Genomic DNA, 17510 nt, shown 5'->3' with positions numbered 1-17510 from the left:
AAAAAAACGTAACCCGGAACAGTTTTTTCCTATAGGATTTTTTCGTATCCCGGGAATTTCGTAAGGCGGTGCTTTCGTATCCCGGGGTACCACTGTATTTTGGTTTTAAATGCACATCTTTGTGAAGGCATAGCCCTCAGAGGCTACCTATAAGTTAAATATATCAATCAATGTTCCATTTAATATTGTGGAATCTCATCTCATCCATCCATCCATTTGGACTTTTTAAGACTGTAAACCTACACCTAGGATTGTTTGTCTTTAAAAAGTAGCCTTGAGTGAAATAAAAACCATAGTTGAATGTTATTAGGGCCAATTAAAATTCAGCCAAAGCTGTGTCCTAATTTCTGAGTTCCCAAAAACTAAGTGGTATAGAACAAATTAGGTCCATTCTTGTATCCATGCTAAACTCAGTCCCAAGAAGGAAATGAGTGACAAAATGAGGTGTCCAGTTTATCCTGTTACACCTATTCTTCCACATGGCATTAAGGGAAAAACTATTTTCTCTCTCCATTTCTTAAGACAAAAAAATGGCTTGAATGCAGGGATCTTCCCAGTGCTGTTGTTGTTGTTGTTGTTGTTGTTGTATGCCTTCAAGTCATTTCCATCTTATGGCAACCCTAAGGCGAACCTGTCATGGGGTTTTTGTGGCAAGTTTCTTTAGAAGGGATTTGCCATTTACATCCTCTGAGGCTGAGCAACCTACAGAAGGATGCCAGGCTGAGTTGACCTGAAGCCCCTGGCTGGGACTGAACTCACAGCCCTGTGACTTATGACTTGCCCAGGGTCATCCAGTGGGTTTCATGGACAAATGGAGAGTCGAACCCTGGTCTCCAGAGTCATAGTCCAACGCTCAAACCATTACATCATGCTAGCTCCCACTACTGCTGTGTCCTATGTTATGCTTTTTGTTTAGCTAGTTGGATATAGATCATGGAAGATGTAGAGCCTTGGGCATAACATATTTGCTCCTCTTTTGTATTGCTGTTAAGCTTCATGATTCCTTTTCCTCAGTTACAGATTCAATTTAGAAAATGTTACAATCATGTGGGGTTTTTTGTCCACAAGATGGCAACCTTTCCTTTCTCATTTCTCCAAAGCCTTTTAAGAAAAATCTGCTGTAAGCGGGTGAATGACCTCACTGTTGAATGTCGGGATTGGAGGTTTTTGTTTTTAATTAGAATCCCCCACAATTCATCAATGTATTTTACATTTATGAAAGCAAGAGCCATAGCTAATCAGTGTTAAGTAACCCCGAGTCTATTGCACTCAGACCTACAAGGATGCCTGTCTGGATTAGACCAGAGCCTGACATTCTTTGCAAGAAGTCCAGAAGCCAGCAAAGGTCCATCTACTCAAACACCTTGCCTCCTACAATGGCCAGCTAGATTTTCTCCAAGAGGCCAACAAACATGACGGGACTTGCTGTTGCTCTGTGGCTCCTCCACATTTGGTATCCAATACAGTAGCGTCACAGCAGAGTGCGCCAGGTGCAGGGGTGCGGATTGAACCAGATGACACCCCCGTCCCCAGAGGATATACAGATGCTGCCACTGCAGCGTTCACTGAGATGAGAGAGGCCTTTGCAGGGGAGTTTCTTCTGGAGCCTTTTTTGCAGAAGGCGAGAGAGTGGCTGAAGCAAGCAAGAGAGAAAGAGATAAAACTAAAGGATGAATGGGCGGAAGGAAATGGAGAGACAGCCCATATGTGCTTTTTGAAAAGGGAGGAGGAGGAAGAAGAAGACCCCTTCCCTTGGGTCATAGCTGGAAGAGGGGAGCCCTGATCCACGCATGAGAAAGGAAGCTTCTCCTCCAAGTAATGGCTGCACACCCCATTTCAGAGGAAAGACCTAGCAAACCCACCTCTGAGTATTCCTTGCCTAAGAAACCCTCTGAAATCCATGGGATTGCCGTAAATTGGCAGGTGACTTGAAGACACAAAGACACACCCAAAGCTAACAGAAGGGGTCATTTTACAACCGATCTTTATAAGTTGCACCAGGTGTTTGTTTTTTACTACAATCCCAGCTAAGTTTACTGGCTGAAGAGTAAGGAAAGAATGCTTCCAATAAACAAATGAAGTGAACATATGGCAATTCACACCAGATGCTACGTGAACCACCTGAAATCGGTCAGAGGCCAACAGACTGAAAAGGATTAATATACATCCTCATCCACACACACACAAAAAGAGAGACACGAAAGACTGCGGCAACTGTAAGACCATGGCATTAATTTTCCACACAAGCAAAATTATGCTCAAAATGGCGCAACACAGACACCAGTCGCACATGGAGAGACCCAAGAGGCGCAAGTGTGGTTCAGGAAAGGCAGAGGCACTAGGGACCACACATCCCTGTTTTAATGAACCCTTTCCTGTATTGTTATGTATTACTTATATGTATTATGCAGGTTTAATCTTATCTATTTTATTGTTTGTATGTACAGCCCTGTGCAAGTCTACAGCGCTATATAAATAAAGCATAAAAATATTTTAGCGCACCAAGGAATTCCCAAAGAAAATGAGCGTGTGTTTCATAGACCACAGCAAGGCCTTTGACTGCACAGATCATGAAAGAGTTTAGTCCTGGTGGTTTTTTGGACTCTTCATGTTAGGGAGCTCTGGGGCCACAATAAACTACAATTCCCAGGATTCCCTAGCACTGAGCCAAGGCAAGTTAAAACGGGATTATTTCTGCAGTGTGTCTTTGGACCACAGTAAAGTAAGTTCCTTATTAAGGGCAACAAGCATGCTACTACTAGGCCCATCCAGGTTGGAAGCGTTTCCACAGCAACGTTGAGAGCAAGAGGAGGGGGAAACAGCGCATGCGCAATAGAGCTGTAAAGAGGATGAGCCACCCTCTGGTATGGCAACACTTCCGGGTTCTATCTCTTGGAGGCCTACGTCACGCTTACGTCCTACGCGGCGCTTGCCCCGCCCCGTGAAGTGGGCGTGGCCACGGGAGCGTAGGCTGTCGTCGGACCATAGAGAGGGAGGTAGCGAGCGGAGGAGGAAGTAGATCCGGTTCTTCTCTCGCGGGAAGGTCTTCTTCTGGCCCTGGTTCTGGGAGGTGAGTCCCCGGGAGCCCCGCAGGGCCCTCCGTCAGCGCTGCTCTGGATGAAGCCCACCTCCAGCATCCTCTTTCCAGCCATTTGCATCCGCACTGCAGGAGTAACCCAGTTTCAGACCGCTCTAACTGCCCAGGCTCAGTGCTAGGGAACCCTGGGAGCTGAGCCTCTCTGTCAGAGAGCTCTGGGGCCACAGCAAACTACAGTTCCCAGGATCCCCTGGCACTCAGCCAGGGCAGTTAAAGCGCCCTCAAACTGGAGTGTGTCTTTGGGCCATTCTTAGGGAGATGGGTTAAGGAAGGTCTGACTTGGGTCCAAAGCACACTGCAGAAGGAATCCAGTCTGAGGCCGCTTTAACTGCCCTGGCTCAGTGCTAGGGAATCCTGGGAACTGCAGTGTTTGTGAGATATTAACCCTTCTCTGCCAGAGATCCCTGGGGCCACAATAATCTTCAATTCCCAGGATTCCCTAGCAATCAGCCAGGGCAGTTAAAGCGGTCTCAGACCAGATTATTTCTGCAGTGTGTTTTGGACCCCCTGTTTGACAGGCTTTAATTGTCATTGCTGGTCCCTGGAATCCTGGGATTTGTAGTTTTGCAAGGCATTTGGCCTTTTCTGTCAGATACCTTTGCTGCAACAGTAGACTACAATTCCCAGGATTCCATAGCATTGGGCCTTGTCAGTTAAAGCTGTGTCAAACAGCATTATTTCTACAGTGCCATTTACCTCACTTGCTTTGGAAGGGGCTTTTTAACTGGATGGAGTTCTTTCTTTTACTGGGGTACTCTTTAAATCGTGATAGAAAGTTAAAAAGCTTTTCGTTGGTTTTGTCATGTATTGCCATTACTGTATTATACTCTGAAGCGCCTAGCTTTCAAGAGTATAAAGGCATGACTCAAAAGAAAAAGGACAGGGAACAGAGGGGAGATATATCATGGAGAGAAAGCATACATTCGCCATTGATAGAGCATCCTATTCAGACCAAAGGTTCTGCTGGTTCAGTATCCAAACCCTCGGGATTTGAGGGACCAACAGCTCTTCCCTGTTCTTCACCTTGAGCAAAATATATTAAGAAGTATACTGCATTTGAAAGAGGAGGTGCTTTAGTCCATATCCAAATGCTGTATTCTTCTGAGTCTATTTAAATAGTCATTTAGCCCAGCTTTCCTGGATACTCTTTATTGCTGTATTGCAGCTTGCATCACTCTTGAGTACCAGGCATATTGCTGACCGCTGTGATGACAGATGCAAGAAATGCAAGTGAAACTGTATTTGTAAAAATAAGTTAATAACTAACAAAGCGTCCTTTTGTGTCACTCCGAATTTGTTGCCTGTGCTCATAACCAAAAGCTTTTTACGTTTCTTCTAGGAACCATGATTTCTGAAAGTGGCTCCTTCGTGAAGGGCATGATGCTCGGAGGGATCTTCTGCATTTTGGTCACTCTTCTAGGACATATTAAGGTGGGTCACACCACAAAGCCTCATGAGCACCGTCACCTCCAGGCTCCGAGAAAGGAAGACATTTTAAATCTTTCCAAGGACGAAAGGCTGGACCTGAGCCAGAGCATCCGTGTGTATTGCATTATTCTTGTCAAACCCAAGGACCTTGGGCACTGGGCAGCTGTGAAAGATACGTGGAGCAAACACTGCGACAAGGCTGAGTTCTACAGTTCAGAGACAGTTAAAGTCTTTGACTCCATTGTGCTTGACACTGATGACATGTGGGCAATGATGAGGAAAGCATATACATTTGCCTATGAGAACTACAGAGAGGACTATAACTGGTTCTTCCTGGCCCATCCCAGCACTTTTGCCATTATTGAGAATCTGAAATACTTCTTGCTGAAGCAGGACTCATCCCAGCCATTTTACACGGGCCGCACAGAAACATCCGGGGACCTGCAGTACGTGAACGGAGACGGAGGGATTGTGTTAAGCGTCGAGTCACTAAGGCGGCTTTACAAAATTTTCCAAGAGCCAGATAAATGTCCTGAACAAGGAGGCATGATTTGGAAACTCTCTGAAGATAAGCAGCTGGCCGTCTGCTTGAAGTACAGTGGGATACATGCCGAAAATGCTGAGGACTCTGATAAAAAGGACATCTTCAACACCAAACCAGTTGGGTCTCTCATTAAGGAAGCCATGTCAAGTCACCCTCAGGAGGTGGTGGAAGGTTGTTGCTCAGATATGGCCATCACCTTTGGTGGGCTGGCTCCTAATCACATGCATGTAATGATGTATGGGGTTTACAGACTCCGAGCCTATGGGCACAGTTTTAATGATGCTTTAGTTTTCCTACCTCCCCCAGGCTCAGATAACGACTGAAGATTGTTGCACAGGAACAACCCTGTAAAGCGTGTAGTCTTAATCTGTAGTGTCCTTCAGCAAACGGCATGTACACAAGCTGGTACAAATTTTGTATTTGATGGTATTGTTGTGTAGCTACCTTTTTGCACAACCTGCTTTTGTAATCTTTACAAGTGGGAAACGGGATCCTTTTCTAAAAGAAAGAAAAAATAACCCTTTTATACAAACTTTTGAGCATCACTTGAAAAGCTATCTAAGGTTTCTTTGTCAACAGAAATGTATAGCGAGTATGTAAATATTTAAAATCAAAAATTATCCTCCATTTACTGTAAATTAAATCTATTTTTTCAATTTGGGGCCAATTTGTGTGTTCTATCCTTCAAAAACTGTAGCGGTTGTTAGATGTTCAGCTCAGACAAAAATGTACATATGCAAATAAAATTCTTTCTGCCTTGCATAGAAAGCTTAGCCTAGCCTGCTTCACAAAACTAAGGCAAGGATTCAGTGGTGTATTTTCATTTTATTCTGTTTCTGTCACTATCTGAAGCAGGTTTTGGTCCAGCAGGAGGGAGTTCAGTTGCCTGAACATTGCTGTTCTTGTCCTTTAAAGCTAGAACATGTCTGGAAAACATTTCTACAAAAATGTAGAATTTTATTTTCATTTAGGTCAAAGAAGGGGAGTCTTTGGTCTGCCGGTTATTTTGATAGCTAATTCCCAAATGCCAACATGACCAATAAGAGTTGTCCAAAACAACTGAAAGATCATAGCTCCTCCCCAACTTTACGTATCATATCACTATTTTCACAATTTAATTTCCTATGAAGTTTGGTTGTGGCCTGCTCTCTGTGGACCTTTTTATTTGAGCATTTGTCCAGAACTAGATTTGCTAACTTTTCTATGCAGGCTGCAGAGGCATGACCGCCTGCTGTTTCCTCTTGTGGATCCACCACACCTTTATTGAGATTTCCTTTTCATGCATTGCATCAGTTCTTCCAACTTTGTTGCAATCCACAGATACTTATCACCTCCAACCAACATGGCCTAGAGTTAAAAATCCAAAACATGTGGAAGGTCCTGAAAAGTTACCTTACATACACGCCACTTCAAAAAGGGTCATCATGTGTATAATACTTCATTGTCTCTTTCATTTCAGTCAGTCTTTCCCAAGCTTCCCTTTACACAAGTTGGCCTAGTGCTGCCATCACCCCCACCCATTTTGAGGGTGATGGCAGCTACAGTGTAAGTGATAAGCCCAAGTTATTAAATAGTGTGTCTAGGTGCAAGTTATTAGAAAACTGAGTGGAAGAGAAATCTTCAGCAACTTAGGAGACAGCCCTATTGAATTTTGTGGGACTCTTACATCTCTCCAGTTGTTATCAGACCAATGCCCAGCATTGTCCACCTAGTTGGCTAAGGAGCATCTGGAGGGCTGCTGTCAGGACTCACATCCCAACATATAGACTTCTGAATGCAGAGCTGACTGCAGTGCAGCCTTTGCAATTCTGCAAGCCATTTTAGCCCCAGCCACTTAGTTCAGCTTTAAGACTGATTAGCCTGTGAATATTCTGGGTGGTAGCAATTGGAGATGATGATGTGTGCCTTCAAGTTGTTTCCAACTTATGATGACCTTAAAACCCTATCATGGGGTTTTCTTGGCAAGTTTCTTCAGATGGTGTTTGCTGCTGCCTTCCTCTGAAGCTGTGTGACTTGCCTAAGGTCACCCAGTGGGTTTCATGGCCAAGCTGGGAATCAGACTCTGGTCTCCAGAGTCTTAGTCCTGCACTCAAACCACTATGCCACCCTGGCTCAAAAACTGGGGGTAACAGATACAAATGGAAAACTATTCAAGCCATGTCACTTGTTTCCACTAGCATAGTTTTTTAATAATGTAAAAAGAAAGTTATTGTTTGTACTACTGTACAACTCCTAGTAAAATGAGAGCAACACAGTTAGTACTCCAAAACAGTAATTTTTCTGAGCTGTTTCTAAATTACTCTATTGTAAACAACAGTTCAGTAGCAAGTCAATTTTAACGGTACATCTCTGTCCTCCCAGCCTTACGCAAAATATACCACGATTCTTTCAAATGCAGCAGTAGCATTCAGGCAACATACTCTTCCTATTTTCTTTTTGAGAACTGCTCAAGTGGTCAACGTGCTCCAATATTAGGTGTTTCCCAGCAAAGAGGCCTTCTAGACAAAGTAGTCTTTATGTATATCCTGTCTGTTACTCAGGAATAATTAAGTTGCTGAGTAGCACATTCAGCAGAGTGATCTGTTACAGCATTTTAAACTTCTATTAAGTTTAAAATGCAAGCAGAATAGATTTTTGGATGCATGCCAGACACACACTATACAAGGAAGAAGAGTGCAGACACCTCAGTATTTTCTACAATGAGTATTTTTAATAATAAAAAACTCTTATTGTAATCCCAGTGATAACTAGAGAGAAGCCAAGGCTGCAAATCGTAGTTGTTCTTCATACTGGCGGTAAGTCTGGCCCACTCCTTACCAGATTCTGTAAACTACTGCTGTGCTAAACAATTCATGCCATGCACAGTGTATGATCAGTACTGCCACCTCTTCATTTTTCTAAATCTCTTATTAAAATTTGACTGACGTATTTCTTTAAAATATAAAGCACAACTACAAAATAATTTCAGCATTCACTTGATTTATTTAGCATAGCCACAAAACAAAATAAGTTTGTACATTCAGTCACGCATTAAAAACAGAATTACAAAGTAGTCCACATTGACAGAAAGTGCAATCCATCAGAGTTGCACATTATCTGCCACTTTACTTATATGTCTTCATATGCCAGAGACCATCATTTAAATAGTGAATATTCTCAATGCCAATCCCTTTGTTGACTTTCTCTCTGTGGAGGGAAGCATGGGGGAGGCAAGAAAGAAATAAAAGCAAGTCATCAGTTTCCATAACTTCAGTGTAGGTGGGCAAGTACAACCTCTACATTAGCTAGTTGTATTAAGCAAGACTCTTCTGATGGCATTAGCTACAATCTCCAAAGCCCAAGATAATGAACAATTTACTAACTGGGTTGGAGTAGCAGCTTTAGGAATAGCTGGCTTCACTTAGGTTTTAATCATACCTAGGAAAACTTACTAACTTTGAATAACAACTCCCAGTATCCCTAGGCTAACACAACCATTAACTTTAGCCATCAACACAGATAATAAATTATAGTACTCTTCTGTTTCCAGCACATTAAACCTGTCTCAACTCAAGTTTTATCTTATTTATAAAATGTGGAGTTGTTGTTGTTGTTTTCATTAGTCAAAAGTACAAATGTTAGTTATACCAAGTGATATCGATTATGGCTCATCTGCCTCTGCCTCCTTTTAACAGATGAATTCAGATAACAGATTTGGGGCCTCCTGCAGAAGAAGCAGGAACTTAACAACTAAACTGTGGGCTCTCCTGACAAGTCACTGCCTCTCTCTCTGTATGTATGAATGTATGTACAATGAGGCAGGGCTGGAGAGACTTTGTGGAGCATCTAATACTCTGGACAGCAAACAGTTTTGCCAAAACACCACTCCAAGAAGGTTCATGCTCCAATGAACCTTCCCTGACAACTTATTATTACAAATTCCAACTTGATTAATAGGAATAGCGCAATACCATCGGATACCCAGCCATATTAAACTTGATATGATGTGTTGCACTCTAAATTGTTGGGTATGACCACATATGTTTATTAAAGATGTGCCAACTTTAAATGTGGTCCCAATGCAGCAGTTGACTGAGGCTGCTGCAAGCAATGTGCATATTAACTTACATAGAGCAAAGTGAGTTTTCAGTATCATTGGTTCAGCCCAATTAATGGCTGCTGAATGAAACCAAAGGTCCAATTTAGAATAAGACTGGAAGAATGCTTTGTATGCTGGCTGGATTATTTCACTCAAATGAAGACTGACTGTAAAGTATAAAATTTCCCCTTTAAAAAGAGACTCACATATCATCTGCTGACATCTTCATGACTCCAACGCACAGTGCATGTTGCTTGCCTTCTGCCATTATTGCCTAAGAGAGTAAGCTAAGGAAAATATCTCATATGTAGTATTTTTTTAAAGAATCAACTGACCACTAGGAAAGCACTACAGGTTGTTGTTGTTATTACTATTAATATTATTAAGGCAGCTAACAACCAATTTAAAACAGTACATTAAAGCATTAAAATACAGATAGAACGTTTTAAAAACAATTTGAAAAGTTAACAGTAATACACATTAAAAATATTAAAATGTATTAAAAACCAAATACAAACCCTGCCACAACAGAGGCAAACCCAAACCAATGACCATTTCCAGTTTCACTCTCTAAATCAAGTTGCATTTCATTACCAGATCATTATGTAATCTCATCTGAACTATTACACATCAGGTTAAATAGCAAGACTGATTCAAAAACTAAACACTGATGGGTAAAAACAAGGTTCACACATTTTCAAAAAAGCAACCCCAACACACAATACGTTGAAAAAGAAACAGTGACCAACAGACCACTACTCTCCAAGGATACCACGATTGTGTCAGCGGCAGCAGGATAAAGTTTGGCTCCTGGAGATGTCAGGCCAGGACACATTATATTTGCTCCACTAAGTACAAATTTAATGGCTCCTTTATCAACTTGTTGATGTGGTAGAATAAACGGATCTAGGAAATGGAAAATAGTAAGCAAAGAAGGTATGAAACTGACTGAACTTAGAAGCATCTCTCATCCTAAAGCATAAGCAAATGTACGCTATAATCAAAGTGGAAAGAATAAAAATCACATCCCTCAGGTGGCTATCAAGGGTTTTTGAAAGGACCTCAAAACTGATTCCAATCTTGCTTACATTGCTCATTCTCTGGCTGAAACAATTAAGAAATCTTGAAGAACAGGTCATGTGCCAAAGGACTGGAGAATGGCAAACATTGTCCCTCTCTTCAAAGAAAGAAGATCCAGGAAACTATAGACCAGTCAGCCTGACCTTAATACTAGGAATAATATTTGAACAGATTATGCAGGAGTCTGTCTGCAAGTATCTTGATTACAATGCAGTGATCAGTAAGAGCCAGCGTGAGTGTGTCAAGAACTAATCCTGCTATTAATCTTATATCTTTTTCTTTTTTCAATATCGTTTTCCAATAAGGTCAGTGGCTTAGTGGATGGTAGAAATGCTGTGGATGTCATTTTAGCTGGATTTCATAAAAGCATTTAATAATGCCCCCCATTCTATTTTGATTAGTAACATGATGAGTGTAAAATAGGTGGAAACACTGTCAGATGGATCCATAATTGATTGGAAAACCATGCTCAAAGAATCATCCTCAATGGCTGCGCTTTAATCTGGAAGGAGGTCTCAAGCAGTTCTTTCCTAGGGTCATTACTCTTCAACATTTTTATCAACTACTTATATGACAGGTTGGAGAGAATCTTTATCAAGTTTGCAAGATGACATAAAACTGGGAGAAGTAGCTAACACCTTGAAAAATTGGAAAAGAATACAAAGGAACCTAGATAAACTGAGAGGGTGTACAGACCAGCCATAAAAGCTGGCCTGGGGATGGAGTCTGGGCAATGACACAGCACCAAAGGAGCGCCAAAAAGCTGTGGTGCCAGCAGCTATGGTGCCCTTTCTGCAGCACAGAAAGGAGTCACTTTTTTTCACTGTGGAAAGGCAAGATCAGGGCCACGACATAAGTTGCCACGGATCCGATCTGGCACTAAACAGGGCAGCCTGTACAGCCCCTAAAAAAAGGCAGAAATTAATATGATGAAAGTCAATAGACATAAATGCAAAATTGTACACTGAGGCCACAAAAACCAAATGCACAGATATAGGATTGGGGATACATGGCTCAGCAGTACTGCATGTGAAAAGGGCATTGAGAATATTGTTCATCACAAGCTGAACATGAGCCAGCAGTGTGACACTGCAACAAAGAAGGCAAATGCTTGCCTGTATTAAGGTTGCCTCCAATGGAAGCAATTTCCAAGTCAAATGAAGTAATAGTTATATTCTGTGTTGGTCAGGCCTCATCTGGAGCACTGCATTCAGATCTGGGTGTCTCGTTTTAAAAAGTTTATAGATGAGTTGTAGCATGTTCAAAGAGGGGCAGCAAGGATGATAAGGAGAACAAAACATATGAGGAAAAGCTGAAGGAGCAGGGCACATTCAGCTCAAAAAGGAATGAGATGATGGTCCTCTTTAAATACCTCAAGGGCTGTCACAGAAAAGAAGGGACAGGTTTGTTCTCTGCTGCCCCAGAGGACCAAGTCTAATGGTTTGAGGTTACAGGAGAATATATATCAATAGAACATTATAAAATCACAGAGCTGGAAGGGACCGCAAGGGCCATCCAAGCCAACCCCCAGCCATGCAGGAAATCACAGTCAAAGCACCCTGACAGTTGGCCATCCAGCCTCAGTTTAAAGACGGATATTCTTGGCAATAACATCAGTTCAGCAATGAAACCAATTGCCTGGAGAGGTGGTTGGGTCCCCTTATCTGAACATCTTCAAAAAGAGGCTGGACAGCTACCTGCTGGAGATGCTTTAGCTCAGTGTTACTCAAACATTTTACCTCTGGGACCCTCCTTTATGTCTATAGGCAGACATCGCCCCCAACCCCAGCTCAACATAGTACATGAATAACAATATTTTGTTTATTTAATGTGCATATTTTCATTCACACATTCATGTAATATTCATATTTTAAAAGAAAATAACATTGTTCACATTAGAACAAATTTATTTAAGTAAATTCAATATTTAACTCATTGCACATATAAATTTTACACACAAAAAAGTTTGAGAGGAGGAGGAGGGATCAGGGTTTCCAAGTCTTGCATCCCCCTTGAGCAACTCTTGCACACATTCCTCATGGGTCCTCCACCATTTCAGAATCAGTAGGAGGTTGGACTGGATGGCCCATAAGGCCCTTTTCAACTCGATAATTCTATGAAATTAAATAGGCTTTCTCTACATAAAATCTTAATCCACACCAAAGAAACGTAAGATCTCTCCTACTTTTCCATTAACGTTTTCAAAGATGCTAAGAAAATAAAAAAATACTCATTCAACAAATAGACTCTAAAGCACAAAAATGAGCCACAAAACTATCAGCAGAAACAGAACTTCACAGATAAAATGGATTCAAGAAGAGTGTTCCCAACAGGGAACACCACAAAGATGACTAATCCCCAGTTCCCACTGTCACAACTGCTCTGGACACAGGAGCCTGGAAAAGATCTCCTTGTATAACCTCAATAAAAAGTTTGCATGGGAGCACATTGTCCACAAAATACCCTGCTCTCAAGCCACACAAATATCAAGACTAGCAATTACATTGTCTTGGCTAACTTCTACTTATTTTATTCTCATTCCTATAAATCCTGTAATGGGATTTGGCTGAGAATCCACAACATTATTATTTTGAGGTACTACGAAGATTCCAAGAATATTCTAAATTCCCCGTCTACTAAATACAAATAAAGAGGTTAAACATTCTAGATAAAATCTGAGGGAGACAGGGAAAAAGACAAAAGCACCAAGGAAAGCCATATTCAACTGGTCCCAGCTCTTCCAATGCAGATCATTTTTCCAACCAGGGGACGGGGGAGAGAAAATAAACTAAGGCCTATTACAGACTGCCAAATAAAGCTGCTTGGGTCTCCTTTGGAGGTATGCTATTTAAATGATGCATGGGTCCTAAGAATCCGGAAGCTGCACCAAAGTGCCCTCCAGTGCTTAGGATGGAGTGTGGCTTTGGCACGACCTCCAGACTATTAGGACCATGCATCATTTAAATGCATACTCCAAAGAGACCCGAAGCAGCTTTATTTGGCAGTCTGTAACAGGCCTGTAACAGGCCTAAGGAACCAAAGTTTTTTGATTAAAAGGAAAATAAAACATAGGTTGAAGCAAACAAAAATTAAATTAAATCTGGAATAAAAAGCCACTGTTGCACACTAAACAAAACAAAGTGGATGCAGCCAGAAGAGCATAATGTGTGTTCTAAAAGAAGAAGAGAAAGCCATCCAACTGGGTTGATATGGAAAACTTCACAGAGGTAACAGAAACAGTCAAAATGCATGATACAGCATTCCAAATACTACAAGGAATTGGCAACTTAGTACAAGCAGCCACTTTGCAGACCTTTCAGCTCCTACTTCTAGCTGTGGAAAAAACACTGTTTGCGCATGTCATAAAATGTTAGTTGCAAAAGCAACCCATCAAAAACTCTCTGCATTGCACAATCATTTGTCTTCTCCAACACACTTACATTTATGAAGTAATGTCAGCGTGGGGATAAAAAAGGTCCTTCCCTTTGCCTGAAGAATAGCAACTCTCCATTGACTGTGAGGATTTCTATATGAGTGTGACTGGAATAAACAAAGATAATTAATTTTTTGTGGGGCTTTTCTTGTTCTTTTTCATTTTTAAAGTGAGGACAAGACAGGTTTTTCTACCTCGAAGGTACGCGTATCCTTTCGTTTATGTACAAAATTTTATGTACTTTTAAAAAGAAGAAAGCTCTACATCTTCCATTATTCTTCTTCTTGTTGTGTGCCTTCAAGTCATTTCAGGCTTCTAGTGCCTCTAAGGCAAACCTATCTTGGGTTTGTTTTGTCTTTGGCAAGATTTATTATTTTGCTTATTATTATATAAGGTTTGTCCAGGGGAGATTGCCATTGCTTCCCCTGAGGCTGAGAGATTGTGACATGTAAGATCTATACAAAACGCATCATAAAGACAGACGAGTATTTCCTGGATTATTTGTCGCTCTGAAAAAGGAATTGGCAAAAGAACCTTTGAATAGTCGTTGCCCCAGAAGACGCTGCAAAATTTATGGTCTCATGTAAAGTCAACAGTTCGACTTGAAGGCACATAACAACTAATACAATAGCCGGAATTTTGCTGCCAGTTTTTCAAAACCGCTTTGGAGTACTGAAAAGGTTTGGCCATATGAGCAACCAAACAGCAGCTTTGATACGCCAGCAAAATCTACAATAAGAAAGAAAACCCTTAGAGAGCAACATGGGAAGGAAATACGTACCATTCTTCTATTTGACCGGTCTCTTTTGGCATGATGTTTGGTTTAGCCATGGTTCAATGCCAGGAAACTGGTCTATCAGTTGATTCTTGATGCCTTGTAAACAGACGTCTTCAGCTGGATGCAATTGGACACATTCTCCTTTTCATCAAATCTGGAAAGGGAAAACAGGATTTCAGAAAGTGATTTCCTCAGCTTATCTATTCATCTTCTCTTGCCAATCCACAACGAAAGCCCATATATATATATTATAGTGAGAAATAAGTCCTATTGTTTTCAATACACGTTGTTTCTTGTGTGCATTCAAGTCGTTTTCATGGCAAGTGTTGTTCAGACGGGGTTTGCCTTCCCCGAGGCTGAGAGTGTGCGACTTACATAGCAACCGTGAAAAAGCTGTATCCTTATCAGGAATCAGGTACCTATATTGGTGCTACATAGTTAGTATGTTACTATATAGTTAGTTAACTATAAATATGGTTAGTTGCTAGTAACTGATATTCATTGTTTTTTATTGTTTTATCTATTATTGCATTGCGGAAACGACCCAGTTGGGACCGCTGTTCGCTGCCTTGGCTCACTGCTAGGGGATGCTGGGAACTGTAGTTTTACGGCGCACACTACAATTCCCAGGAGCTCCACAGCCCCCAGCCGGATGTTAAAGTTAGGGAAATACTAGGAACTAAGGTGCATCCGTACTGGAGAAATAACCCGGTTTGGTAGCTCTTTAACTCTTGTCTGGCTCTTTGCTATGGAATTCTGGGAGTTGGAGTTTGTTGTGGGGCCTCTGGGCCCCACAACAACTCCAACTCCCAGAATTTCCATAGCCTTAGGCCACAAAGAGTTAAGCGCTATCAAACCGGGTTATTTCTCCAGTGCGGACGAGCCCAAGAGACTCCATTGGCTTCTCACTTCTGAACATCCTGGGGGCGCTGGTTTCCCGCGAGGGAGGCGGGGCGAGGCCTGGAGGGTGGGACGCGGCGGCCCCTAACTCCCGGCTCGACCCGCACGCTCCCAGACACGGCCTCCAGCCAGGCCTCTCTGCCTCCGGCCCTGCTTCTCCTCTGGCGTCGGCCGACGGAAAGAGAAAGTGCCGCGACTGCGCCCTCGCCTTCTCAGAGCGGAAAAGGAAGAAGCCCGTCGGAACTACGACTCCAGCAAGCCTGCGCCGAGTTCTGAGGCGGCTCAGGGTCGCCATGGCAACGGCAGGGCCGGCTTCTCTGCCTCGGCGGATTCAGCCCTGCAGTTGCCATGGCGACCCCTGACCGCTTGCTAGGCCTCAGAACTCGCAGTAGGCCCCAAACTGTGCTCTTTAAGGGTTTTTTTTTGTTTGGACTTCATCTCCCAGAGCCGAGAATTGGCCGCCATGGCGGAGGCTCCTGGGAGATGAAGTCCAAACTGCTCTTAAAAGGACGGCTGCTCAGAGTGAAACCTGAAATTTTAAGCGTCACCAAGTTGTCTCAAAAGCACCCAGGAAACTCATTAATAATGAAGAGTTTGAAGGCTGGCTTTCAGTAATAGGTCAACAAGATGTTATATATAATATATATATTCTATATATCAACACACACTAAAACTCTATAACTCGTAATGGTGTTAGACCTCAGTAATAGTACTTTTGTCTCATTACCGTCTGGATTGAGGGGTCAGGCCCTTTGGTGTTCTTATGTTTTTCCGTTACATATTTACTTATTTTTGCTTTGTACCTCTTCTCCCTTTTACTTCTTATATTTTTCTTTTATGAATTTTTGCAGTTTTGTGGTTGTGAATTGGATTGTAATTAACCATTAAGAGAGCCAGTGTGGCGTAGTGGTTTGAGTGTTGGGACTACGACTCGTGTCCAGGATTCGAATCCCGTTGGCCATGTAACCCACTGGGCGACTTTGGGCAAGTCACACTCCTCCGCTTCGAAGACGGCAAGGGCAAACCTGCCAAGAACAACTCCATGATAGCGTTGCCTTAGGGTGCCATGAATCGGAACGACTTGAAGGCGCACACATAACAAAAAACTAACATTATATATATACAAAAACTAAATCAATTTTAACCTCATTCAAATTGCCCAGGAAGCTTTCTTTTACGTTTCTCCCCAAACTATCAATCCAGTGCATCCACGCTGCAGAAATAATGCAGCTGGACGTGGCTTTAGCTGCATTTCTCAATGCTATGGGACTCTGGGAATTGTAGTTTCCGCAGCTTTGCCTGTTTGCCTGGCCCTTTGCTATGGGATTCTGGGGCCCCCAACAAAACCCCAGCTCCCAGAATTCCATTGCAAAGAGCCAGGCCAAGAGTGTTAAAGCGGTGCCGACTGGTTAGAGCGCGAGGGCAGCGCTTCCTTCCTTCCGTCCGCGGGGCCGAAAAACGAAGGCGAAGAGGCGGAGGAAGCCACTAGGCAGCCATTCAGGAGGAGCGACGGAAAGCGGCGGGGGGACACAAAAGAGGCCGAGCTTGGCGCTTTTCCCTTCGGCCGCTGAGGAAGGCAGCCATGGCTGGGCGCGCTGAGGCCTTCGCTCTGGCCACCGCCGGGCCAACACAATCACTTCCGGTGGGTCAAAGGGCAAGGGAGAAAGCGGGTGCCACCGGTAGCCGGGCGACGTGGGGGGCAGGAGGAAAGGAATGCATGAGGGCGAAAGGGAGAGGGATGCAGGAAGAGGGAGGGGAGGAGGAGGAAGGAGTAGCCGGCTCTCCTTTTCTTCTTCGGGTGAAGGGCCAAAGTGGGTCGCTAGTATTAGTTATTATTCCTTCCCCCCTTTTATTGTTTTTCCCGGTCTTGGCCCAACTTCCGTCTGGTCTGCTTCCCAGCACTGCCCAGCGGCCGGAAGTGCCGCCATCTTTGTGGGCTCCCTGGCCTCTCTCCCTCTCTCTCGTCTCTCTCTCTGTGTGTGCTGGAGTATTGACAATAACAGCCCAGGCTTGGGTCTTCCTCCTTCCCCGTCCTCCTGGACTGAGGATGCCGGAGACAGGAGGAGGAGGAGGAGGCCAAGAAGGAGGAAGGGGGCTCGACTCCCCTCCTCCGCTTCGGAGAAAGAGAGAGAGACCCCGGGTGGCCGCCGAAGGGGCGGAATTGCCCAGGGG

The 17510-nt window shown here is 43.1% G+C and overlaps 2 protein-coding genes across 2 annotated transcripts; one reads left to right on the top strand and one right to left on the bottom strand.

Moving 5' to 3' along the window:
• Positions 1-2974: 2974 nt before the first annotated feature.
• On the top strand, positions 2975-5725 carry C1GALT1C1 (C1GALT1 specific chaperone 1). The gene is made up of 2 exons (XM_042480576.1): positions 2975-3070; positions 4437-5725. The coding sequence occupies exon 2, from the start codon at positions 4442-4444 to the stop codon at positions 5390-5392; it is 951 nt and encodes a 316-aa protein (XP_042336510.1). The 5' UTR covers positions 2975-3070; positions 4437-4441; the 3' UTR covers positions 5393-5725.
• A 2306-nt stretch (positions 5726-8031) lies between these two features.
• Positions 8032-14491, bottom strand: MCTS1 (MCTS1 re-initiation and release factor). Its single transcript, XM_042480078.1, is given in 6 exon segments — positions 8032-8255; positions 9354-9421; positions 9920-10053; positions 13668-13698; positions 13701-13767; positions 14442-14491. Coding segments are annotated over 6 exon segments (432 nt in total). The 3' UTR covers positions 8032-8173.
• Positions 14492-17510: the final 3019 nt, after the last annotated feature.

Source organism: Sceloporus undulatus, chromosome 7 (assembly GCF_019175285.1).
Source record: "Sceloporus undulatus isolate JIND9_A2432 ecotype Alabama chromosome 7, SceUnd_v1.1, whole genome shotgun sequence".
In the NCBI taxonomy this organism is placed as follows: domain Eukaryota; kingdom Metazoa; phylum Chordata; class Lepidosauria; order Squamata; family Phrynosomatidae; genus Sceloporus; species Sceloporus undulatus.
Note: the sequence above shows the minus strand (reverse complement) of the source record. Positions and strands in the feature narration are given on the sequence as shown.